The 26,370-nt window shown below is 47.0% G+C and overlaps 2 protein-coding genes across 2 annotated transcripts in view; one reads left to right on the plus strand and one right to left on the minus strand.

Moving 5' to 3' along the window:
• Positions 1–475: 475 nt before the first annotated feature.
• Positions 476–14,034, plus strand: CHRNB3 (cholinergic receptor nicotinic beta 3 subunit). Its single transcript, XM_075526583.1, has 6 exons — positions 476–518; positions 4,322–4,473; positions 5,531–5,575; positions 11,364–11,473; positions 11,699–12,581; positions 13,900–14,034. Exons 1-6 carry the CDS (start codon positions 476–478, stop codon positions 14,032–14,034), a joined length of 1,368 nt encoding a protein of 455 aa, XP_075382698.1.
• A 4,649-nt stretch (positions 14,035–18,683) lies between these two features.
• CHRNA6 (cholinergic receptor nicotinic alpha 6 subunit) overlaps positions 18,684–26,370 on the minus strand; it is a 38,776-nt gene continuing 31,089 nt past the window's right edge. Inside the window, exons 3-6 of the mRNA XM_075488468.1 lie at positions 26,003–26,047; positions 24,777–24,886; positions 23,671–24,658; positions 18,684–20,814 (exon numbers count right to left, since the gene is read on the minus strand). Of these exons, the coding sequence (XP_075344583.1) occupies positions 20,692–20,814; positions 23,671–24,658; positions 24,777–24,886; positions 26,003–26,029 (1,248 nt within the window). The 5' untranslated portion in view covers positions 26,030–26,047 and the 3' untranslated portion in view covers positions 18,684–20,691. The remainder of the gene's footprint in view (positions 20,815–23,670; positions 24,659–24,776; positions 24,887–26,002; positions 26,048–26,370) is intronic.

A 26,370-nucleotide genomic window follows, 5' to 3' on the forward strand; every position in this document is an offset into this window, starting at 1 on the left:
TCTGTAGGGAGGCTGCCTCTTTCATTAAACCAACTGATACAGCTGGAGCAAACAGACAATCTTTCAGGCATGTGATCTATCTTTGGGTCTGATCTGCAGCCCGTTTTTTCCCCAGCTGTAGCTGGCAGCATATTAAAAGACATTTCTCCTCCTTAAAAACCTTGCCTCACTTCTACTGCTAGACCGCAGTGGCTAGCGCCACCCAAATACCGCCACAAACAAATCAGTCAGAGTTTAGGACCCAGAGCCCTGTTTTAGGCTTACAGGATGTGACAGCTGACTGAAAATCAATGAAGTGTGATTTACGGGCCGTCATAATGAGGCAAGATAAGGCTCGAAAGGTGCTGTCTTGCCTTGCAGACTCAATTGTCTGCCTTGATTTTTAACTAGATTGTTTTAGTCCCCTAGTAGGATGAGACCGATTTGCTTATGAAAACAAAAGATCAGATTTAAAGGAAAAGCCATGGTGGTGCCCATGCTTTGCCTAGTGCTCTTTGCGCTGTGTCTGAGCCACTCGGGTAAGTGCGATTTCTTCTTCTTCCAAGCCGAGCTGCAGTTGTTAAAGATTTTTTTTTCTGCTGGCCAGTTAGCTGCTGCTTACTGGGACAAGGTAGGACGCTAGCTTCCCTTCGTCCTCTTCTTAACACTGTCTGACTAGCAAAAGAGGGTTGTATCAGCTGCTGCCTTTGTATTGCAACCACAGCCAGTTTGGCAATAAGGTTTTAATAACTGGGGTGGGAGGTGGTCGCTGGGTAGAAGTTAACAAAAAAATCCTAAGCTCGACTCTCACTGCTGAAGAGAGTTACAGGAGAATCTCCATCACCAGGAGGAAAACTGAAATGCCTCTAGCGAACTGATGAAAGGCGAAGTGTACCCTGTCTGCATTTCTCGGGATGTTTTGCACATTTGTTTAGCAGACTCCCTGCCCCAGCACTCCTGCTCCTGTGCCTGTGGGGAACTGCTCCTGGCACGGACCACAGAGAGAAACAGGAACGTGGGGGAGAGGGGAGATGGCAAACAGTGCTCGGTGACTTGTACACGCGGTAACCTGCCAGGGAGCTCCCCAGATTTTGCCTTCTCTGTGCACCGTACGGTAAATTCAGGGATGCATCTGTCCTATGGCCGCTTCTCTGTTTTTTCAAAGGCAGTGCCACTTTGTTCAGTGTTTTCTCCATGGCTTTATCTAACTTAATCATCAGATGGGGCTTGTTCAAAGGAGCTGTTAGGCTATTTTTTCCTGCTTCATATGTCTTCCCTCTCATTCAAAAATTCTGCTTTTAAACTGTCTCCTGCAAGTACTGAGGCTGTCTTATAAGGGCACGAATCTTGTTCCTTCTGGCTTTCTTCTTTGTGAGACTTTGCAAGTCTTCTTCACTCTTTCCTGTGGCTTCCCCAGCAGCTGAGGATCAACACATACAGCCCCAAAACCAGCTTTACCACCTCTCTGCTATACCCTGATGTTATGGAGCATTAGGGCCCTTGGACTTCATGTGAGGTACGGGCTGTGAAACGGCACCATTTTTTTATGAGGGAGTTCATACGCAGCCACAGACACTGTGCCTGTGGGGTGTGTGGTTGCCTCTGTGTGTGCAAGGAGTTATACTCAAATAAACAGGTTGGATGGGGCTCTGAGCAACCTGACCTAGTTAAAGATGTCCCTGCTCTTGCGGGGGGGTGGACTAGATGACCTGTAAAGGTCCCTTCCAATGCAAAGCATTCTGTGATTCTATGATTCTGTGAAACCCAGAGTAATGTATTTCCAGCATTAAGACAAAGCTGGTTTTGATCCTGCGTGTTTTGGGGTTGTGGAGTTTTTCTATTCAATGGCTTTCCCACTAAATTTCCTGTGTTTAACAACCACGCACCCCTATCAACCTCCTACAGGGAAAGCGAAAGGGCTGGGAGCCGGGGTCTCTGCAGAGACTCTTATGTGTCAGGGGACTGGACCACTGAAGTTGCGGGTAGGGAGGGGGGAGAAAGGCTTTCTTTCTCTTCCTTTGGTTGTGGATGCAATGCTTGTCTGGCATGTTTGGGCAGGCAATCCAGTTTCCTAGGACAGACCCCAGACTCTGTCCCCCATTTGCTGTGGTGGAGCTAGGGCTAGCCCTGGTGTGAGAATAAACCCTGGAGCAAGCAGAAGGGGCATTTGTGGTTTCCCAGTTGGTAACAGCAGACCTCAAAGGCTTGTGACAAAGCAGCAAGACACAGGGTGGCCGCAGATGCTGCTATAAACTGCTATAAATGCTGCTATAAATCGACAGCTGCATGAGCCCATCCCTGGCTGTGGTGCAGAGCAGGTGGAAAGGTGTGTGAAAGCTCCCTCTGACTAGCTGACCTCCACCTCCCCAGGGTTTGGTAACCCCGCCACAACTGCATGTCCAACAACAGAGGACAAGCACAGCCTGTGCTAGAACATCTGGCAGTAAAGTAATTGTTACCCTGTGAGTGGCAATCATTAGGCTTCAGAGTTTACAGCTTCTCAAAAAGGAACGGGCATTTGCTGTGGCTGGAAGTGGGGGATGACAGTGCTGCTTGAACCTTGTGCTGTCCTGAGAGAATCCAGACTGCATTAGGGAACGATTTTGTCCAACGGGAAGCTCTGATGTGTGGGTAGGTTTTTGCTTCAGGCAGTCCTTCAGCTGTGCCGCTTCCGGCCAGGACTCCCCTGCCCATGGCCTCACACAGACCCCGCCAAGGGAGAGGAGGCTGCACGGCCTGTCTTGCCCAGGAGGTGGGCAGCAGCTGCTGGGGGAAGAGGACACGGACACGGGCAGTGGTCTGCGGTCACGGCCTTTCCTCCATGCATGTGGCAGAGAATTACTCTCTGCCTCTGGTTGTCTCTCTGGAGGGGCTGCTGGGCTCGGATGCCCTTTCCTCTCTCCCCATGGCACAGGGGCCCTGCTGGGGGCTGCCTCACCTCTGATGTTTGCTGCACAGCGTGTGTGAGCCCCTCAGCTGGGCTGCTCTGCCAGGGCTCTCCCATTGCCCGGTCCTCGCACCGTCCCTTGGCCGCGACCCTCCGCCTGCAGACCCTCCTGCACCTAATGGCTGGCAATCCAGGCACAGGTGTCCTGCTCGCACTGGGGCTGGGCGTGCAGGGGCGGTGAGGGGACCAGGAGGGACCCGGGCAGCGCCCTGTGACGTTCCCTTTGACTGCTGGCACAGGAATATTGGCTGTGGCCCCGCAGCACAGTGCCGATCGGCACGAGGTCCTTTTTCCTCTGTGGTGCCTTTGAAGGGAGGTGAAATCCTTCTTGTCCTTGGGTGCTGTGTGTGCGCACAAGGGAAGTGGTGGAGGTCGTGCCAGGATCTCAGCATCACGGAGAGTGGGGCTGGCATTTGGGAAAGGATGGAGGGTCTGAAGGGCCCTTCCCTTTTCATGGTAGCAAGGGGAAGGGGGAGCCTGGTGGCAGGGACCGGCAGAGTCCCAAGCCTTGCAGGTACAGACCATGATGGCTCCACGCTTGGCTGCGGGCAGACCTGGCCCTGGCTGCATCATCCAGCTCCTCCTGCTGCCAGAGGAGCTCCTTTTGCTTTTTGCTCTGCCAATGCTGTTGCCCACCCAACCCACCCCCCGACTGGGAGAATTCAGCATTCTCAACAATTAGCTGCTATCCCGTGGTTAAACCCAGAAGGACGATTCATTTCCAAGCGCTGCATGAGGCTCCCTCAGATCTGGCTTACAGGCCCTGTAGCTTCCAGCAAGGAAATCCCACCACCCCGGTCCTTGTGCAGGGCAGCCTCCGTCTCAGAGAGGCCACAGAAACCGACCGAGTGCAAGTGAAATCCCTGGGCCCTGACATGCTCACAGTTTCTAGTTGCAAGCCAGCCAGCCAGGGATTGCCCCACAGTGACCAGGTTTCCCCTGTGGCCCCAGCTCTCTGTGGTACACCATAGGTATCTGAAAAACCAGAACTCTTTCTCAGGGTGGCATTTATCAGGCTGGATATTTACTACTCAAGAGTGAGAGGACCTGATGCCCTGAGCCTGCGGATCTTCTAAAGAATAATAAGAAAGACTGGGCAAGTACGTTGACTCAAGACAAAAAGGCCACAGAAAACAGAAACCTAGTACAAAGTCATCCCTTCTGTGGTCTGATGACTTTTTGGTGTGTGAGTTGTGCTTGGGCTGTCTTGCCTTCCCCTCCCCTCGCCCTGGCTCTGCTGAGAGTCTGTGCATCTGAATTCCTACAGATTGTACTGACAAGAGCTGCCCAGAGGCGATTTTGTCTCACATCATCGCTCTGCCTCACTTCTTCAGGTCGTGCCACTCTCCACGTCTGCTCTCTGGCATGCCCCCACTCTCTGTTGCTCTCTTCCAGAGGTGGCTGCCTTCAGTTCAATCGCTGAAAATGAGGACGCGCTCCTTAAGCACTTATTTCAAGGCTATCAGAAATGGGTCCGCCCTGTGGAAAACTCCAACGACACCATCAAAGTCCTTTTTGGCTTAAAGATATCACAGCTTGTGGATGTGGTAAGTGTTGCGCTGGGCTTGGTAAAACATCCCTTCTTTTATAGACAGTCGTGCATCCACCTGGGAGGATGGTGATGCCATTGGCTTTTGCCTTCTGACACGTGAAATGCAAAGTTACGGTCAGGCAACGAAACGCTGGGTGTGATGCGGTGCTGGTGGCATGACCTCCTGCCCCATGCGCAGCACAGGTCATAAGACTCGTTTGTTTTGCAGCAAACCTGAAGGTCCTTTTTCCCCGCTATTCTCAGGGAATAAGGCCTCCTTGCATCAGGTGTTAATCAAGCAGTCCATGCTAGACAGTCCCCGGTGCCTATTAAGTTTGCAATTTAATGACAAGGCAGCTACAGGACAGGGGTGAGGAAGGGTAGAGCTGGCTGGACATTGTTCACTCTAAGCGAGCTTGTATCCAGGCCAAAGGCAGCTTGTATCTTGACCCAGCTGGCCACTCAGATAAGACACTAGAGGCAAAACAGACAACCCCATGTTTTTGCCCACATGGAAAGTTTCCTTTCCCTTTCCCCTCCATCACTGCAATGCATGGTGGAATTTGCACAGGCCCCAGAGGTACCCACACAACAGTGTGCTCCTTGCATCCCCCGGCCTCTGGCAGCGTCCCCTTATGCCATGGAAGGCAGACTCCAATTTTGTGCTTTATTTACATATTCAGGACAATGTTTCAGCTTGTATCTTCCCAAACTCACTCCAGGCTGAGCAGTGTGGGGAGATGACCCATCCTGTGAGCCCACAACCATGTGTGTTCTGGCCCCACTTGCTGGCTGAGCCCTGCTGCCTCCCTGCTCTTTGGCATCTGAGTCCTTCAGGCTGCTGTGAAATGGCAGACCTCAGTTTTCCAGCCTCAGGAGCTCCCAGCGAGAGCAGGGACAGCACCTAGAAAGTCAGTTTGCTTCCCCCAACACTGACTGAAGAGCCCAGGCCCATGGGGAAACAGGACCATAGGAATCTCCTCTGCTCAGCACAGGGTTGGACTCAGCAGGATAGCGTCTGTTTCTGCTGCCTGTTTTGGTATTACAATCCTCTCTACCTTGTGTCACCCTAGGATGAGAAGAATCAGCTGATGACAACCAACGTGTGGCTGAAGCAGGTAAATTAGACCAAATCAGACCTCCCCTTACAGTGCGGGGCTGCTGAGCTGAGTGGCCATCCCAGCCTGCTGCCCACTGCACCAGACATCCCATTCCGTGGCGTCGAGTGGCCAGACAAAAGCAGCACCGTGTTACTTTGCCTGAAGTTTTTACTTTACTCCTCTCCCTTCAGCAAATGCATAAAGGGGCAGAAAGGCAGGCAGGTGGGCCTTTAGGAAATAGGGTACCCTCTTCTCCTGTCCTGCACCCCGGCTATGCACTTAAGCCAGCTGTATTTCGGGGAAGCAACATCTCCTGATACTGCAAAGGCTGTCCCTGGGATGCTGTGTGTGCCCTGAGGGACTATCCTGTCTCAGACTTAGAGGTCACGCCAGTACTGTCTCTCTTGCCCGAGCTAAGAGCAGTGCCTCGGATAGATTTCTTCTTCAGCGTAAGTAAAGAGAAAGAAGAGGCCAGCATGTTACCCCCAAAAAAATTAAAATCTGTGGCAAATTAATCAGATCTCTCTAACACAATTCCTTCTGGAAGTGATGATAATTTATACAAATGGGGTAAAGGTGCAAGCTGAACTGTTAGGTCTCCTTTCTTCTCCACTCCTGAGGAACACTGCATTTGGTTTAGATTGCATTGCACCAGTTTATTGACCTTGTGACAATTATTTGTCTCAGCCACGTGAGTATCTATAAACATGTCAGCTGGTCCTAGGCAAAGGACATAAACCCAAGCCATACTTGAAATGATGCCATGGGAAGTGGTTCCCAGGGGTCGCTGGGCTGGTGGAGGAGAAATGCAGCTCAGTTTTTGTTCTCAATCTGGTACCTGTAGTGCTGCAGTGAGTGTGAGCTTCGGGGTGGAGCAGGACCCCTAAAGGCTGTACGGACACTATATGCAGTGATGGTGTCTCCCTTTCAGAAGGAGAAGCTCAGACTTCCCCCCACTGCAGGGAGGACAGGAATTTCCCCTTTTGCTGGGGAAATTTGCTGCTGATCCGAATCCAATTGCTGAGAGCCTTCCCTGAAAGAGCTGCGGTGTTACATTTTCCCCACCTTCAGCTGCAATTGCAGAGCCCCTTATGTGCACAGGACCAGATCTTGGCTTCCTTACTCTGTTTGAGTAGCCACTTGGGCAGACAGCAGAGCCCTCCTACAAAGGTAACCCCTTGCCCCCTGTCTGCCCTCTTCCCATTCCCACCCTCTCTCCTTGCAGGCTGCAGCACCCACCTCCTGCTGCAGGTCCAAGCCCTGCAGTCTGCACGTGTGAAATCAACCCACTTCACCCTACTCATTCTCTCTCTTCCTGCAAGTGTCCCCAGCAAGATTTTACAGCCTTTTGCAACCTTTGGCAGAATATTCCTGGGTCTGACCATCTCCTTCTTCTTCAGGAAGACTTGGCTGCTTGCTCCATCCAGCACAGCAAAGTCTCCTATGCCCTGGGGCAGCCTTCATCCCTCTGGCTGGGTGACATCTTCACCCAGCTTACAGTGACTGCAGAAAAGAGGGACCTGAAGTACTGACTCACATTAGCAGGTCCAGGCTGCCCAAGGGTATTAGGCCTGAGATGCTAATGCAGACAGACACCTACCAATTCTTTTTCCATTGCTGCATGAACCTGTGTGGGGATATTTTGGGTTAGCGCATCCATGCTGAGCATCCTGTTTGTACTGCAGCATTGACTTCCCAGAGTCATAGCCTGGAGCCTGTGTCACCACTCTTGCTGTGGGAAATCACGTTCTGCTGCAGGTTATTCCAAACATGCTGGGACATGCCACCATCCACGCATTGCCTCTTGGGTGTGGGGGAGGGTGAGGATGAGGGGGAAGCCACTTTATCTGATCCTTCTGCCTCATGCTGTGGCTAAAAGAAGGACCTACGCAGGAGTCTGCACTGTAGACATGCTGATTTCTCTGGAGGCCCTTGGAGACTGTGCTCAGATTTAAGCCAGGGCAGCTCCCTAGGGTAACTCAGCACTGTGATTTCCAGAATTGCTGAGCTGGGCTCTCACGAGTTGTTACCGTTTCTAATACCCCTTCTCCATCTGAAGGGCTGAGAACATCAAGGCCCAAATGAAACGCAAAGGGAGCAGAAAATAAGTGAGACACAGGCTCTGATTTTCACACATGCAGATGTCCCCAGGAGGTCAGGCTGAGCACTAAATACCTGTGGCTTGACCCAGGTGTCCTGCTTTGGGAGTCATGAATTCCTGTAGGCTTAGTGTGAACTGGTCCCATGTGCAATCCAGTGCTTAGGGGATTATTAGAGTGCATAAGCACAACAGCTAGGAAAAGGTCCATAAAACTAAGCAGGATTAAAAGAATTTTTTCTTTTGGGTAGGGAAAAGTGAAAAACACTAAAACAAAACAGAACTCTCTAATGACACAGACCCTGCCCTTCTGCAGCAGCTGGGGAGGTCAGGGAAGTCTGGTCCTCACCCTGGGTGTGTGAGGTTGAGGGGGAATCACCGTCATAATTTCTCTGCAAGAGTCTGGCTTTTCTTTGGTGAGCAAAGCTTAAATCCAAGGGTTTTCTTTTTTTTTTTTACCTGACACATCCAGGTGCTCAAGATGGTGCAAACTGATGATGTGCATACAAGCAGACACACACGGTGCAAGGGAGCTTTTAGTGGTTGCTCAGAAAGTATCTGGGTTTGGGCAAACTATGGAGCCTACTAGCAAGGGTCAAGAATCTGGGTCCAGTGTTTCTTGGTCCACTTGCTGTGGGTTAAGCACTTGAATGACAGCCCAGAGACAGGAATTTGGCAGAACGGGAGGAAGGGGAGAGTGATGGGAGGGTCTGGAGCAGTTTGGAAGAAAGGGAGAAGAGAGGGAAGGACCCTTCGCATCTGCTGTTACAGTTTGTGTCAGCATAGCCCATAGGGAGATTCCCATTTTAAACTGCTCATCTTCAAAGTCTGCACACAATCTATTTTCTGCTCTAGTAAGAAGACACGCAACCGTCTGCCTTGCAGACATGAAAGAGCACTTTAGCTGGGAGAGGAATCAATGCAGGGCAGGGGGGAGGGAGGAGTATTGCAGATGCAGCAAATAACCCAGGCCAAGGGGCTGCTCCAATTCAACTCCAGAGGGATGATTATATCTCCAGGTGGCTCACAGGGTGTTTGCTTCTGTTGTGTTAGTGCAGGCTATGGGCTGACTGCGTTGGCTGCTGCTGTCAGCCCTGGCTATTCTCTTGCATAACAGGAATGTTTCCAGCCTAAGCCCCCTTGCACCTATTACAGGAGGTGTCCAGGATACATGTGAGTCTGTGCCCACCTAACAGCCCAGGCTGCTGGAAACATCTGGGAGATACCCATCCACAGAGGAAAGTTCAGGCTAAAAGTGGTATGCTCTGCCCCTGCTTCTGAGGCTAAGAGCAGCAATGACCCCTCTTCTCTTTCCATGTCTGAACAGCTCCCACCCCTCCTTCAGCAGCAGGAGGAGCCAGGGGTGGAGGGCTGTGCCTGATAGCTGACGCCAGCCATTTGGGCAGTTCAGAGGGTGGGTCCATATCCCTTCTGGTGCAGGTAGTGGGGCTATTAATCCTGCCATAGTACCACCCTGGGCAACTGCCTCCTTTGCTTGTGCCTTAGGCCAGATTTTAGGAGGGGTCGACGAGCCACCTTCCCATGACCTTGGGCCCCATCCCTTCCCTGTACCTGGAGGAGGAAGACGCTTGTTCTCACTGTCTGTGTTTAGGTCTCTGCTGAGGCTCTGGGTTGCTGTCACACTGTAAAGGACTGCAAAACCAAGTGTCTGTAGGTATAGCTGTGAAAAGCATGTGGAATCGAAGAAGTAAGAGGGAAACACTATGGTGGGAGAAGAAGCAGAGAATATTGCTTTTTGGTTTGTTCTTAAGTCATGGAGTAAATTGCCCAGAGAAGGTTGAGGCCCCCACATCCCTGGGGAGCTCTTAGTGCTGGAGCTTAATGGAAAGTGCTTCATCCTGCACTTCTTGGTATTGACCTCAGTCTACAGCTGTTGCTTCCTCTTGCTGCTATTCCTGTGGGCAAGTGAAAGCCCCCATCAATAATGAACAGGGATCAGAGAGCTACTTTTCCACTGCATCTCTGTGGAAATCTCCAGGTTGCTAGAGCCACTTTGCTAGGATCTCCCCATCTGAAAAACAAAAAGAGGAGAGAAAAATTATTCTGGAGTTCAGCATGATGAAAATGGACAGGACTCCCCCTGCTTTTGCTTTTTTAGTGTTATCTCTTCAGGACTGTAACCAAATGCTTTACAATAGCATCGCATTATTTTTCCTGCAATAGTATGCAGCTCTTTCTGATAAAAGACCAATGATTTGGTTTGCAAGGAGAGTGGACAGATATTAGTGTCCTGGTTTCAGCTGGGATAGGACTAATTTCCTTCCTAGTAGCTAATATAGTGCTGTGGTTTGGATTTAGTATGAGAATAATGTTGATAGCACACTGATGATTTAGTTGTTGCTATGTAATGTTTACACTAGTCAAGAACTTTTCAGCTTCCCATGCTCTGCCAGGTGCACAAGAAGCTGGGAGGGGGCACAGCCAGGATAGTTGATCCAAACTGGCCAAAGGGCTATTCCATACCATATGACATCATGCTCAGTATGTAAAGCTGGGGAAGAAGAAGGAAGGGGGGGACATTTGGAGTGATGGCGTTTGTCTTCCCAAGTAACGATTACACGTGACGGAGCCCTGCTTTCCTGGAGATGGCTGAACACCTGCCTGCCCATGGGAAGGAGTGAATGAATTCCTTGCTTTGCTTTGCTTGCGTGCACGGCTTTTGCTTTACCTGTTAAACTGTTCTTATCTCAACCCACGAGTTTTCTTACTTTTGCTCTTCCAATTCTCTCCCCCATCCCACCGCGGGGGGGGAGGGTGAGTGAGCGGCTGTGTGGTGCCTAATTGCTGACTGGGGCTAAACCACCACACTGGCCAAAGGGCTATTCCATACCATGTGACGTCATGCTCAGTATACAAACGGGGGAGTTGGCCAGGGGCAGCGATCGCTGCTTGGGGACTGGCTGGGCGTCGGTCAGCGGGTGGTGAGCGATTGCATCACTTGGGGGTTTTTTTTGCTGTTTTTCCCTGGGTTTTGTTCCTCTCTCTCTCTCTCTCGTTATTTTCCTTTTCATTACAATATTGTTATTATTATTTTTTTTTCCCAGTTGTTAAACTGTTCTTATCTCAGCCCACGAGTTTTCTTACTTGTGCTTTTCAGATTCTCTCCCCCATCCCCCTGGGAGGGGGGAGGGTGAGCGAGCGGCTGGGTGGTGCTTAGTTGCCGACTGGGGTTAAACCATGACAATTAGTGTATTCTGTTCACTGAAAAAAGCCAGGTCTCCACTGAAAAGTAATTAAAGGCCACGTCTCTGTCACTTGGGTAGTAGTAGCCATGCCACCTGGCTCTTCTGTGGGGTCAGTGCCAGCCGAAAACACCGTGGGCTGGTTCTCAGAGGGAAGAAGAGGTGCCATACCAAAGGGAAGTGGCTCCTTCCTTCTGGACTACCCTCAGGTGGGCTGGGCAGGGTGGTGGGTGAGGTGAGAGTCAAGTGCTCTCCAGGAGTGCCTGCCTTGAGGTTGCCTGCAAAGGGGTAGGTTGCTGGGGCCCACCTGTGGCTGGAGGGGCAGTGCTTGTGGTGATTAACAGCTCCCAGCCGTGCCTGCCTGGCACCTTCTCTGCAGCTGAGCAGTCTTACACCAAGCTCTGGCCATTGCACTGTGCAACGCAGTCCCTCTGAGGCAGGTGGTGGGAGGAAGAACGAGGCTGTTGTGTATGAGTGGGCAGAGGGCTCTGCTGGCTTGTTACAGGAATGGATCGACCACAAGCTCTCCTGGAATCCAGAGGAATATGGTGGGATCACCGCCATCCGTGTCCCCTCTGAGTCCCTGTGGCTTCCCGACATTGTTTTGTTTGAAAAGTGAGTAGCATGGCTCCTTGCTCCAGGCTTAGGGCAGAGCTTGGACAAGGCATGTCAGCCACCGTGAAGCTTGCGTGTGCTGTCAGAAGGCTGCTTCTTTAGGCAGTATGAATGTTGCCTTCCCTTGTGCTCCAGGTGATGGGTAGAAAGCAGAGCTGGGAGGGGGCAGGACTGGGGCAAACATAGTCCTGAACTTGGTACTGTTTCTTCCTGTCCAACTCCCAGTGCTGATGGACGTTTTGAAGGATCCCTGATGACCAAAGTCATAGTGAAGTACAATGGAGTGGTGACCTGGACGCCACCGGCCAGTTATAAGAGCTCCTGCACGATGGATGTGACCTTCTTCCCCTTCGACAGGCAGAACTGCTCCATGAAGTTTGGGTCGTGGACATATGACGGCAGTATGGTTGACTTGATTTTAGTGGATGAAAATGTAGACAGGAAAGACTTCTTTGATAATGGGGAGTGGGAGATCTTAAACGCCAAAGGTATGAAAGGCAACAGGAAGGATGGGCTGTACTCTTACCCCTTTGTCACTTACTCCTTTGTGTTGAGACGCCTTCCGCTGTTTTACACTCTTTTCTTAATAATCCCTTGCCTGGGATTGTCTTTCCTAACTGTCCTGGTGTTTTACCTGCCTTCAGATGAAGGAGAAAAGCTTTCATTGTCTACATCAGTTCTAGTCTCCCTCACTGTTTTCCTTTTAGTGATTGAGGAAATAATCCCTTCTTCTTCCAAAGTCATCCCTCTGATCGGTGAGTATCTGCTCTTCATCATGATTTTTGTGACCCTTTCTATCATCGTGACTGTGTTTGTTATCAATGTCCACCACCGCTCCTCAGCAACTTACCATCCCATGGCTCCCTGGGTTAAAAGACTCTTCCTCCAGAAGTTGCCTCGGCTGCTCTGCATGAAGGGCCATGTAGATCGTTACTCCTTCTCAGAGACTGAAGAAAAGGAAACCACCTTGAAACCAAAGCTCCCGGGGAAGCAGAAACACAAGCAAGCAAAAGACGGAGAGAAAATTGTTATTGCCTTTCTGGAAAAGGCAGCTGACTCCATTCGATACATTTCCAGGCATGTTAAAAAGGAGCATTTCATCAGACAGGTAGGTGAAGGGAGGGCAAGGAGGGATCACAGTTTCCTTGACAGCAATGGCTTCCAAGCTCCTGCCTTTTCTGCATGCATTTCCCTTTGCCTCTTCTTCCTGCTGTCATCTGAGACGTGTCCTGGGAGCTTCCCCTGCTTTTGATAAATAATATGTTTTCTGGGAAAACGCATTGCTTCAAGGAGAACTGTATTGTGCTGTGGTAGTCCCTGCTCTTCACAGATGCAAGAGGCCATGGCAGCCTCTCCTGGAGGAATTCCTGTTTTGGGATTATTTGAATAACCTAGTCCTGCTTAAGTCAGGGATAGACATGAATCTGGAAAGACTCTGAACTGTCACATGCTCTGGAAGTGTATCTTTCACAACGCTTATAGGCAGGGTCTATAGCAGTTTCTAGGTCTCAGTCTTGGCCTCCCAGCAACTATACACAGTGTAGCTGCCCTGTTTTGAGTGGAGGTCTTCTAGATTTTCACTAACATCAGTTCAGATTAGTCCCTGACTACCATCTTTCTCCTCCTCCCAACAATCCACCTGGCTATTAAAATGGCAAATTACTGTGTGCATAAACAATGCATATCATGCGAGGGTAGGACAGCAGAGGTGCACCTAGCAGCATATGGAAAGAGAAGAACTGTTAGCACCCTCCTAGCAAAAGCCAGGGCTTTGTTCAAACTGTGCTGAGAGGACTTCAGCAGAAAGATGAACAGTAAATCAAACATGCAGTATGTGAGCATATAGTGTGCATGACTGAAGCCTTCTGTTTGAAGCTCAAATGATTTTTAAAGTCCCTTGAATTGCTTTTATAAATAGCTCTTTTGTGTGTGCAGGGTTGTGCTAGTACTCACAATGCAAAATCCCCCTTCTGAATGCACACAGTCTGAGCCAACAGAGCACTTAAGCAAACACAAACCAATGGGACCAGTTGTGCTGGAAGCATCGTCTGTGTTGAAGTGCTGTGCTAGAGCCAAGTCCTGGCACTGCAAGGGAAATGCAGTTCTGTGAAAAGAAACCCAGTTCATTATAAAGCCATCTTCAAGCTTCAGTCTGTAAACTTTCACATACACACTTAGCTAAAAGCTTTTGCACAGGCTGAAAGAAGTCTGATTACCATGTGTGTAAAACTATGGAATTGTTTTGGTGTTTTGAGTGACTCACAGCCATGGGTGCTGTAAAGGTGATCTCTGTCAGTTTTAGGATACAGTACACTACGAACTTCTAATTTTAAAAACAGATTTTTTGAGCTGAAATATATTTAGCAGTATCAACAAAGTACTGGGCTCATTATTGTTTCTGTTTGTCCTCCCTCTCTCTTTCCCAGGTTGTCCAAGACTGGAAATTTGTAGCTCAAGTCCTGGATCGGATCTTCCTGTGGTTATTTCTGGTGGTGTCAGTGACAGGTTCAGTTCTCATCTTTACCCCTGCGTTGCAGATGTGGCTGAACAGCACTTTGTAGAAAATGCTCCCACAGTAGCATACAACAAGTACAATGCCAAGGGATGGTGGTGCCTTCGAGCTTGGTCTCTATTGTACAGGATGGGAAGCAACAGCAAGAACGAGGGAAGGTGATGGTAACAGCGGGTGTTGACTAGTGCTTTCTGTCTTCATACAACTCTACAGTTACAAATTTGGCTGAGATCAGAGAAGGGCTTGGTGCACAGCTGAGTCCTAAAGTGAATTGGGGTTGCACAACTGGGTTAAAAGTATTTTACTAGTAGCTTGGTTATATTACAATAAAAGCCAAGATTATTAGTTAAAATTGGAAATGGTACTTCTGGCACAATAATTATACTTAAAAAGCAGATCTGTCAGTTAAAATGCTACTTTATAAAAGAAGTTATTGTAGGAACACAAATCAGTACTCAGTTTATCTACATTTCCAAGTAAAAACCACAAAGTTTCTACAGATCGCTTTGTGCATGTGTCAGAACTGGCAATCACTCAGCATGTGCATCAGAATAAGTACAAATACCTTTTAGATGGGATGTTCGAATCCTTGACCCTGTGGCCTCACCTTGCTGCAGGATCAGCTCAACAGTGGCAGAACTCACCACTCTGCCCACCTGCTACCAGCCTTTATGGCATGCACACTTCATCTCTCCTCTTGGCCATCAGGAAGCTACAAGGTGTTAACCACTTTCCAGTATTATTTGCAATTTTGCCTGCTGCTCTGTAATGCACCAAAAGGCTGAACAAGTAAGGATTTTCCCCATGCTCTGCATTTAGAAACTATGACTCCTGCACCTGCTTGTTCACAAGTGGAAGTGGAAGATCACCTGAAGCATATCACATGGAGAAAGGTGGCTATGCTACTCCATAAGGCAATAGTGATCTTCCTAAACAGTTCAGTTGGAGGGAAGCTGCAGACTTAATTTTTGGCAAATGAAACTTGTGGTTGGTGCAGAAGTGGAGTTTCTCCTGAGAGCTGTGGGGGGGCCTGGCTACTGGGAAGATACATCTTTGGGTATTGGCTTGTTCATGTTCCCCAGGCAATTAATTCCATTTCATTCCTTAGATTCATTTACATGGGATCCTTCTGCATGATTAGAAACAGCTCTTAAAAGTGTAAATGAGGCCTGACAGAAAACACACAGGTGAAGCTCTCACCACTTTTGCTGGGGCAGTGTTTTGCCAACATGGAGTGCTTTAGAAAATCCCATTCAGGACTTGCAGATGTTTTCAAGGCTACCAAGGGATTTGGAGATCCAATTTTCGACAATCTAAATGTGAATCTGGTGTTAAAGCTTTAACAAGCCTTGAAACTTTCTCCCTAGGGATGGAAGTTAGAAGGTGTTAGAAATACACGGAGGTATACTTGTGCTTGGATTATGCATGCACACCAGATCCCTGTGAGTTAATAACATCCTATCTTGTGTCACTGCAGAAAGTTCTGTTCACTCGTGCAGTCATTATTAATAAAGATGTATTTAGTAAATGGTTCCTGGGGTGAAAGTGCTCATGTGCTGGGCTTTATTGTTGCTTTGTTGTCAACAGACTCTAGATTGTAGCCCATTTTAAAAGCCTTGTCTCAAATCTATTCAAACAGAGGGGTTGTCACATTCTTGGAAAGTCCTCGTAACTTTTTAGCTCTGTGTGTGAGTTTGAGGAGGGAGCATTCAGATATAGTTATTATATTGCAGGAACCTAGAACAGACCCATTTAGTTTAGCATATGTAGATAGATACCTTAACATAAGACACGGGTATCAAACTCTTACAGGTTGACATTACTATCAGCTGCTCCTCTCTTCTTGCGTTGTTTAAGTCAGTTTGTTCCCCTGGCCAGTACTGTGAAACATTCATAGGAAAACAGCCAGGAAGCTCTTCTTTGCAGTATTTACAGACTCTTGAAATCAATTAGTGATAGGTTTTCCCTCTGAGAACTACTGCCGGGGGCTGCCTGTTAGCCATGAGAGATGACAAAATCCTCTCCTGGGCAAGTGCTTCAGGTATTTAGCTGGCAGATGGTCCTGTCCTCACCTTGCGACATTTTGGTTGCCCACCCGCAGGCAACGCATGGCTGTGTCTCACGTGGCTGCATCTGATGCCAAGCTGCTGCTTCTGGCTTATGCTGGTAAAGGTCAGCAGGGCTCAGGCCCTTGGAGTGGGAGGGGTATGAACACTGCACAGGTATGGCTTTTGGCCTCTGGTCTTCCTAGCATTGCATCTGGGACTGCTACATGTGTAGTCTCACTACTCACTATTTGCTTAGAATAATAGAATCATAGAATCATAGAATCATTAAGGTTGGAAAAGACCGCTAAGATCATCTAGTCCAACCGTCAGCCCAACACCTCCATGCCTACTAAACCATGTCCTGAAGTGCCGCATCTACATGTTTTTTGAACTCCAGGGACGGTGACTCTACCACCTCTCTGGGCAGCCTGTTCCAATGCTTGATAACCCTTTCAGTAAAGACATTTTTCCTAATATCCAACCTAAACCTCTCCTGACGCAACTTGAGGCCATTTCCTCTTGTCCTATCACTTGTTACCTGGGAGAAGAGACCGACCACCACCTCTCTACAACCTCCTTTCAGGTAGTTGAAGAGAGCGATAAGGTCTCCCCTCAGCCTCCTTGTCTCCAGGCTAAACAACCCCAGCTCCCTCAGCCGCTCCTCATAAGACTTGTGCTCCAGACCCTTCACCAGCTTCGTTGCCCTTCTCTGGACTCGCTCCAGCACCTCAATGTCTCTCTTGTAGTGAGGGGCCCAAAACTGAACACAGTATTCGAGGTGCGGCCTCACCAGTGTTGAGTACAGGGGGACGATCACTTCCCTAGTCCTGCTGGCCACACTATTTTTGATACAAGCCAGGATGCCATTGGCTTTCTTGGCCACCTGGGCACACTGCTGGCTCATATTCAGGCGGCTGTCAACCAACACCCCCAGGTCCTTTTCTGCCAGGCAGCTTTCCAGCCACTCTTCCCCAAGCCTGTAGCGTTGCATGGGGTTGTTGTGACCCAAGTGCAGGACCTGACACTTAGCCTTGTTGAACCTCATAAAATTGACCTCAGCCCATCGATCCAGCCTGTCCAGGTCCCTCTGCAGAGCCTTCCTACCCTTGAGCAGATCAACACTCCCGCCCGATTCCTTGCACTGGCTGTTTCTGATCTTCCCTGAATGTCTTTGCTGCTGTCCCACAAATACATTCAGCATGTCCCACAGCCTGGCCTGCCACTAAAAAACACAACTAGGGAGGACATTTGGGCAGACAGTCCTCTGATGGGCTCCTTCCCTCTCCTGCATGGGTTCTGCCTGTGGATGACAACATTGCAAATTGCAAATCTTAAAAAAAACCAGCAACCCTCTGCCTTACTGCTGCCTCAACATGTGTTGCCTTGATTTCTGGGCACTGGTTTGCCAGAGCCTTGGCAGTGCTTGGCAGGACCATGTGTATCATCCATTCACCAAGAGACAAATATGACAAACTCCTCTGGGCCTTTTAGTGGGGGGAAAGTGGAAAGATGGTCTCCCTTGGGAAGAGAATGTAATGAGCTAGTCAAGCTGTCAAATTGCTTCTGTGCTTTTAAAATTAATTCATAGATGCCATCACTCTCAAGGAAAGGAGATTTCTTGCTGCCAGTGCTACTGTTATCACTGGGACATATAATAAGGGGCGTTGCTGATGCAGCTTTGAAGCTGAGGGGGCGAGAACAGACACACCACTCTGTGTGCCCTGCAATGAACATGGGTACTTCTCCCGTGGCTGTGCGTGACGTGCGACCCAACTCAGTGTCTGGGATGGCACCAGCTCTGGTTGAAGCTTTTCTTCGTATTTCAGTTAGAAGGTCCCCCAAAAAGAGTTGGGCCAAGCAAAAACGTCACTTTTGTGTGGGTTCTTCCATGTCTGCTCAGAGGTGGGCCCCTCCTGCAGCTTTCTCCAAGGTGAGATGCTTGTCATGTCCCCCACCCCCACTCTCTAATCAGCCAACTACTTTCACCAAGCTGACAGGACTACAAAAGGCTCCCAGTCTTGAATGTGGAAACACAGCTGAAAATGGCAAAAGAAGGATCCAAAAGTTACTGGGTGGGGGGAAAGAAAGGGAAATAGTACATTCAGAAAGAGACAGAACATGACTTTGTAAATCTTCCTTTATTATGATACCAGGCTGATGAGCTAAACTGTCCAAGCCCTGTGTTTGAGGTCCAGAGGCAAGACAGAGAGATGTGTAGTACTGTAAATGACAAATTCAGGGAGCTGATGCTGGGGCACGGAGGCTTCCTAACTGGAGATGAGTAGCTGTACAATTGTGAATGCTTTGATAAAAAACCAGGGATTTTGCTGAAGTCAGCTTACTGGCTGTGGGGTAGTAGTTGTCATGCCTAAGACATCAATGCAGTACACCTTCAGCCATAATATTTTCATTGTTTGTATGGTCATAGACTGCAACAGTGAATGCTGGCAGTCAGATATCTTTCCTGTAGAAATGAAGCTTTTGGGCTCAGAGTGCAGCCCTCCTCTTCAAATTCCCTTTGTTTCCCCTCCCCTCCTTTCTGATTAAAGAGCCAGCAGAGCAAATGTCATTTAGTAGCATCTCTAAACACAGTGTACAGCAGGGATTTTTTAAAAAAATACAAATTCTTCAAGAAAGTATATCCCAGGAGTGGTATTTAATTGACAGGCTGACAAAACAAACCATGCTTGTTCATACATCTGTCTGTCAGTCGCTACATAATTATGCAACATTCGGGGCGATTGCAGAAAATACAGTTTTCTTCTAGAACATCATGGCTTCACATATTTCAACTACTGGATTAAGACAATTATACTCTTGTCATGCCACCTTTATCTCTGACATACACATTTATTCAGTCCTATTCTCTTTATTATGGAGCATCAAAGAAGAGTAAAAGGCCAGTCAGGGACTTCAGAAACAGTGAGTCATACCTTCCAAGGTTTGGTAATGTTCAAAGCAGAGACTGACACATGGCAGACACTGAAAACACTGCACTGACACTGTACAGTTAAATTTAGAGCCTCCTGTAAGAGAGAAGGGCTTTTTACTCTGGAAGCCATTGGCTTTAGTTGGAATGGTGCCTTTTAGAGAAGAATCCTTCAGCACAAAACCAACAGGAATCTAAACAGACAGGGTACCTGAGGGTAAACTGTCCACAGAGTATAGAAACCACATCAGGTGCACATCTACAAAGTGTTTCAGGATTAAGCGCACTGGGATTGGGAACCTGGTTACATAGCAGCAACCTCAGCCCCAAAGGAAGAGTCCCTACAGTTACAGGTTTGCACACACAGCACTGACCCATGCAAACGAAAAGTTGCTGCAGAGCTGTTCGGACCAAGGTGCCCAGCTTTGCACAGGATTCATGATAGCCAGCCTTCTCCTGCCGGGATGTGTGTAATCCAAGTTGGTCTTGGGTTTTAAAAACACAGGAAAACTCACATCAATCCAATGCTGTCAAGCCAATTCTGTCTGTGGTAAGTAGCTACTCAGGGACAAACCCTTCCCTGTTGGGCTTATGTCTGTGCCTGAGCAAGCAAGTTTTCAGAGCAGAACCTGTGGACTGGGACTACTGTTAACCTGACGAGAGAAATGTGGCTTGGAAATCCTACTGGAGCTCACCTAGGTCTTGGTATTCAGTATCAGGAAGTAAAGGGGACTTCAGTCACATGCAAAGTGAAGTGGCAGATGAACTAGTTTTTAAAAGTCTTAGAAGCATGTAGATTTCCAGTGCGGATGCCTTACATGGTAACCATGGATAGTTCAGGTCTTTTCTGGTTATCCATAGCGTATCCAATCCACGTTATTCCTCTTCGCTGACTCTAGGGTGCTTCAAATGATGTCAGCAAGGCTACATGCAGTGCAAAATATTAAGTCGGTTTGTCTTCAACTATGATTAAGTGCTTAAGACCTGTCTGACTTCAAACATAAGCATAAACATGTGCTTTGTTGATCTGGGACCCTCATTTGTGTACATATGTTGCAGAAGATGGAGACCCCTTATTTTAGATTGTATTGAAAATGTTACAGGGTCAAGGGATTGGTTTGATTGTACTTTTTTTTTTTGATTATTGACTGCTCTGACACAAGAACACAATAAGGTGCACTGGTCCAGTCAGTAGGGCTGTGGTACCTCATCTAAGTGCCATACCAAAGATTAGCTGTTGTACATGGAGAGAAATAGAGAGGAAATGCAAATTAACTCAAAGCTGAGGAAGAGTTATGATCAGGAGATAAAAATGAAGCCAGGTAGAGTCCTCTTTGGGCAATGCACTCAGAAGTGCCTGAACTGTCCTAATAGCCCCCTGTACTGAAACCAAGGGAAAAGCTCAATAACTTCAATCTGCTCCTGTGACCCTCAGTGTGGTTGTTACTGCTGATCTCACTGAGGGAAAGACAGGCAGGCACTCTAAAAATCCCAGGCGTTCCACTGTAGAAAGACCACATGATCATCTCCCATTTTCAGTCCTCTTCTCATTCTATTTTGGGGTTGTTTGCTTTCCTAGAGGACCCTTCTCTCTCTTTCTCCTTTCCTCTGTGGCTGGGTGCTGAGGAGGCGATGAGCTGAGGGGTTATGTAAAAGGAGAGAAATATAGGGGACAGTTCTGAATCGAAAATGAAACAAGAACAAAAGTGGATAAAAAGCAGTGATCAAGTTATGTATCTGCTATTAGCGGCTGGATAAAGAGCCCTGCAGTCCCAAACACACAAAGGATTATAAATACCCAGAGAAATACTCTGTCTATCACCATAGCTACGTATTTCCAGTCATCTTCCACCTGCAAGAGAAAAAAAATGAAAAGGATAAACTACATGTAATGTAACATTGACATTGTAATGAGTTGACATGTAATGAGTTGACATGACACAGTAGAAATGTCCCTTATGCTTTTGAATGTGAGGAAGAACATACACGCAGTCAAGAATGTTGCTTGTTGTGCTTATAGTTGCTGGAGTTTTCAAATGTCTTTAGAGGGGGCTGATTTTCTAATAGTATTTACCACTTTTGGCTGAGAACATTCAACACTGTCCTAGTCTGCTGAATTTTTCTAAATATTCAAGTCTGTTAGCAAGCTGTAGCTGTGACGATGACATTAACAAATAGGACCTGATCATGTGGTGGGTGCAGAGTGGGGTGATTTAACAGCAGGCAGAATCACCATAGCCGCACATCACCAGACCCTGTCAAAGGATTTATCCTGACAGCCCACACAAGAGACAGTTTGCTATTCTGGCCTGATTTGCCACACTGTCACTCCAATCAAGCCCCATTGATTCCAGCAAACTGGACAGCTGGACACACGGACTATAGCAAAGCAAGGGCCCTGACTAAGCAAACCACAGTGTCATGTGCTAAGCAGGCCAGAGTGGATTTTGTGTGTCTGAGAGATATACCTTAGAACCACATTCAATGAAGTTGCTGTCCTTTAAACTGATACAAGGACCACTGTATCAGAAGAATGTTCACTCATATAAAACTAGTGACTGGTTAAGAGCTCTCTGCTGAGGGATCTTCCACTTGTTTTCCCAGTTTCTTGATGTTTTCCTCCAGAGGCTGCTGCTGTACTTCTTGTGAAAGAAAATGCAGCAAGAACTCCAGCTGCTGTAAATGTTGCCACAGTTTTTAAAGGGCTTTTATTTATAAAGGACTAGGGCATGATATCACCCATACAGCTTTGTATGTCTGGCTGAAGCAGAAGCAGCCTGAAGAATCATTTCCTCAGTCCTTGCCTGAGAAGAAACCCCTTTTTTTCCCCAAAGAGAGGATTTTTCTCAAATGAAAAACCCTGCTTCCCATCCCTAGTATGTTTTGAAAGGTAAGATACAGAGCTGCTGATGCACACATCAGACTAAGAGTACAATTTCATGTGGCAGGAGAGATTTGTAAAATGCAAATCAGCAAAACTGGCAATGGAAGACTTATCGTGAGCTGTATAATCAAGGCAGCATGTTTATTTGGACTGCTTCACGCAAAGCCTTTTCTTTTTTGGAGTGCATCAGAGAAATCAGCGGAATACGGTACATGGATATGTTTTATGCAGCTGGTGTGGCAGTGAGAGCAGGTCTAAAATGTTGAGGTCAAGCAAAACATTAAGGGCATAGGTACTAAGCAAGGCTCAGCTCAATCCTCATCCTCCTCTGTGCTGATAAGATTCCCATCTTTTGCTTTGGGCTGGCATGTTTACCCACTCATCCTATGCATTCAGTCACCATTCAGTCACCTTAACTGTAGCCCTTTATTCAGAAAGTTATGGACTCTGTTTTCAGATGAAACTTCTTCTGCAGGACATAAAAAAGGGAAAAAAAGTAATTTTGGGGTTGCACAGAAGTTGCATGAATTTGTGCTGATTTCAACAAAATATTCTGATAGAAAGAATACCTCTCAACATTCTCCTCACAAAGTGTTTGTGTTTTTCAATACAAATACAGAAGTATTTAATTTTGAAATGGATTTTGCCGTCATAGAGCATCTAAAAAACTTCAAAACCAAAAGCAAACATTTCACGATAGATCACAGATAAATGTTTTGTTAGGTTCTAAACACTTTTTTAAACTATCTTGAAGTGTCAGAGAATTCCTGTTCCTTGTGAGGTCTGGGTGTGGGGGGATGTCAGATAATCTTTCCTGGAGCTGCTTTTAGTTGCTTGTGTTTACACCTGAGGACATAGCCCCAGAATTCTCTAAATTCCAATGTGCATAATTTTCTATGACAGTAATCCCAGTTAGGATGAAAGATTTATAACCTCACACAAGCAAATCCATTAGTTCAAATGCCAAGCCTCATTTTTAAACCCCTCTCTCTCTCTTTTTAAAATCTGTCTTTATTCATCTGTTGTCTGTTTTTATTCAGCTGTCTTCCCCCAAAACTCAACTTTTATTTCAACATATGTTTGTCATGGCTGAAAATACTGTATTGCTGCAGCCACAATTAGTCAAATCACTGTAAAAGAATCAGAACACACCAGACTGAAACCGAGTACAAACAGCATTCTGAAAGGAATATCTTTACCGGATTTATCACTGGCTGAGAATAGTTCTTCTGCAGATCAACTACTGCACTGCTAGACAAGCCCTGTTCTTTAAAAAGCAGTTCCCAAATTTGCTTGTTCCATTACTAACACAGAAAAGCACCCTGCTTGGCAAATAGCACACTTCCTATTGAGATGTCACTGCTTACCAGGGCTGAGCAGTTGGTGAGCAGTGGAAGAGGGTTGCTTCTGAAGATCTACAGAAATGGGGTTGGAAGACACCTTGAAAGGTCCCGTCTAGTCTATCCCCGGGCCCATGGCAAGATCAACTCTGTCTGAATCACTGCTGATCGCATGGCTGCAACAGGCTGAAGCTCCTCTTCTTCTCCTTTGAAGGGTGAGCCTCATGTCTAATCTAAAACTGTCTCGCTGCTTAAGTTATCCACTGGGGATAGAGCAAGAACAGATGAGATCACTTTTCTTGTTCCATCCCCAGTGGATGGTTTAGCTCCTCCCTTTCTGTAGGAAACTTTGACCCATTCACAGGTCTCCAAATGTTCTTCTCTACACCCAACAACTCCAGTTCCTCTGGGCTGCCCTCCTAGATCATGTTTTCACTTGCTGGAAGTGTGGCCCCATGCCCAGCTGGGTGGTTACCTCCCTTACCTCTTTGGTTTCATTTTGAGACCTCATGTTCTCTGCAATGAACTGAACGCTGCTAATGACATCCTTCACTTCTGGGGAGTAGTCCATGTGCTCTGCCATCCATTTCAGTGACTGATGGCTTGATCGTCTTCTTTTGGTGGTAGTGAGTTCAGTTGCCTGATCACAGTGACTGCATCGCTGCTCCTTGTGTGATTTGGTATCTTTGTGTTTGCTGTGCTTTGACTTGCCTGACGTATTGGCTGATCCTTTCTTGTTTTTTCTGGAAATGTTTTTCTTCTGCTGTTCTAGCGGCCTCTGCATCAACAGGACTTTGGGGAGCAGGCTAAGGAAGACGGTTTTTACCCATTTGGGCATTGTGTGTGTGGTTGGAGTCCTGTAATGTATATTCAGGACAAACACCGTGATGACAATTGACAGAGTCACAAATATCATAGTGAAGAGTAAATATTCACCTACAAGAGGGATTACTAAAGAGGTGGATGGGATTGTTTCTGTGATCACCAGTAAAAATACAGTCAAAGAAAGGAGCACAGAGATGCAAAGAGTCACCTTCTCACCACAGTCAGATGGCAGGTAAAAAACTAGCACGGTCAGGAATGAGATGAAGAGACAGGGAATGATCAGATTTATGGTGTAAAACATTGGCAACCTTCGAATATAAAAGGAATATGTTATGTCTGTGTAGATCTCTTCACAGCAGTTATATTTGATGTCATGTTTGTAGCCAGAAGCATCAACTATTTCCCATTCACTATTTTCCCAGAAGTCATTCATATCTACTTTGGATCCAATGATCAGAAGATCAATTTTGGCTTTGTCATAGGTCCATGAGCCGAATTTCAGTGAACAGTTCTGATGATCAAATGGGAAAAAGGTAATATCCATAGGACAGGAGCTTTTAAAAATAGCTGGTGGGGTCCAGGTGATCATTCCATCATAGCGAAGGAGGGCTTTAGTCTTGCCTTCAACTTGAAAATCTCCCACAGCACTAGAAAGACAAATGAGACAAAGAAAAGAAAATTACCATGGAAGTAAAATGTCTTTCATGGACACTGCAAGAGGACACTTTTGAGAGAAAGCGTAAAATGGAAAAGTGTTCATCATACTTATTATACAAGACAATATCTGGTTTCCAAATTTTATCTGCTGGTACCCGAACAAATTCAATGCCGTCGTATTCTCTGGGATCCCATCGCAATTTGTAGTCATTCCAAATCTGAAAGAAGAACGGACAAGGATTTTAAAACCTTGTATTATCAGCAAATACCTGCTTCTCAGATCTTTCTGTAAAATGGCAGGCTATGATAAAGACTGAAAGTGCAGCATGTGTAGAAGGAGACAATGGTCTGAAAGACAACAAGACCATGACTGGGAGAAACACTGGACATATATGAATATTGCTCACATTGATTTGTTACTCCCTCCTCTGTGAGGGGATGGGATGCCAATTGTTATCCATTGCTGACATGCTGAGATCTCTCCTCTGTCTTGCTACACCGGCATAGACCCTTACCTGTGCAAGGTTACCTCCCCACTGCAGAGAGGAAATACAGCCCTTGCTGCTGCTGCCACGAGAGTGCGCCCTGCAGGGTAAAGGAGGCCAGCATCAAAGGAGACCAGCATCCTAACGAGAAAGGAGGTACATATGCACAGTTGCTGCCAGGGGACATTATTGGTTCCACAGGGGTAGCAAATTACCAAGTCAGGGGCAGCAAGGGATGCCCAGCAGCTCTCTTGCATTGCTGTCTAGTGCCCCATCATGGGGCGTGCTCCATGCTCTCGCAGCCTACCCTGAAGGTCCTGACCATAAGTACAGTATCTTTTACAGAAAGCTTTGTGTGGACCACGATCAGTGCCTGAAGGAAACTGGTTTCGGTGGAAGTTGGCTTGTTGTTCTCAGCAGTTTAGGTTATCTAAGGATCTTCGTCTATGTATAAATGCTAAAACCATCAGGAAAAATGGAGACATGCTCCTTTTGCTAATAAATGTTTTGGTTGGAATCTTCAATATGGAGATGACCTAGGACTGCAGAGCTGCATATTTAATCACTCTTTAATGGGTACATCCAGCTAGATTTACCAGCTAAACCAATGATCATTAAGTTGGCGGAGAATATACCACACAGGAGAGATGGGAGATGTAACTTCTTGGAAATAAGAATAAAGAAATGACTTTTTCAAATACATCTTTGGTTAATGAAGCTTGTCCTTATCTACACCTTTAACATCTTTGTTAGAAAACAAGCACTTATTCTGTAGATGTAGCTTACAAGGTAACACACATTTCATCATATCAATGCAAAATGCATCAGAAATGCAATGCAGTCACTTACGTGTCTTAGCCACAAATTTGTTTCCATAATCTGATTGACTTCATCCTAGAAAGAAACAAAGGCATGCACATCTTCACTCCATAAATCAGTTACAGTATCCTGAGACAGCTACAAACTTATTCTGATAAAAATGGCAACTTGAATTCCACATGAATTTATAGCAGACTTTTTCTGGCTATTTTCAAGGGGCTTACATATTCTGCACAGTCACGTGCAGCTCTACTGAAAAATTTTTAAAGCTCTACTGAAAAATTATGCCCCACAAATATCAGACATACAAAGAGCTGTACTATTTTGCCAGGGGCCTGAGTACCTGGAGAACACAAAGCTTACAGTTGTTCTGACCAGTACCAGAGGAATAAGGCTCT

The sequence above is a fragment of the Mycteria americana genome, chromosome Z, assembly GCF_035582795.1.
Source record: "Mycteria americana isolate JAX WOST 10 ecotype Jacksonville Zoo and Gardens chromosome Z, USCA_MyAme_1.0, whole genome shotgun sequence".
Taxonomy (NCBI): Eukaryota; Metazoa; Chordata; class Aves; order Ciconiiformes; family Ciconiidae; genus Mycteria; species Mycteria americana.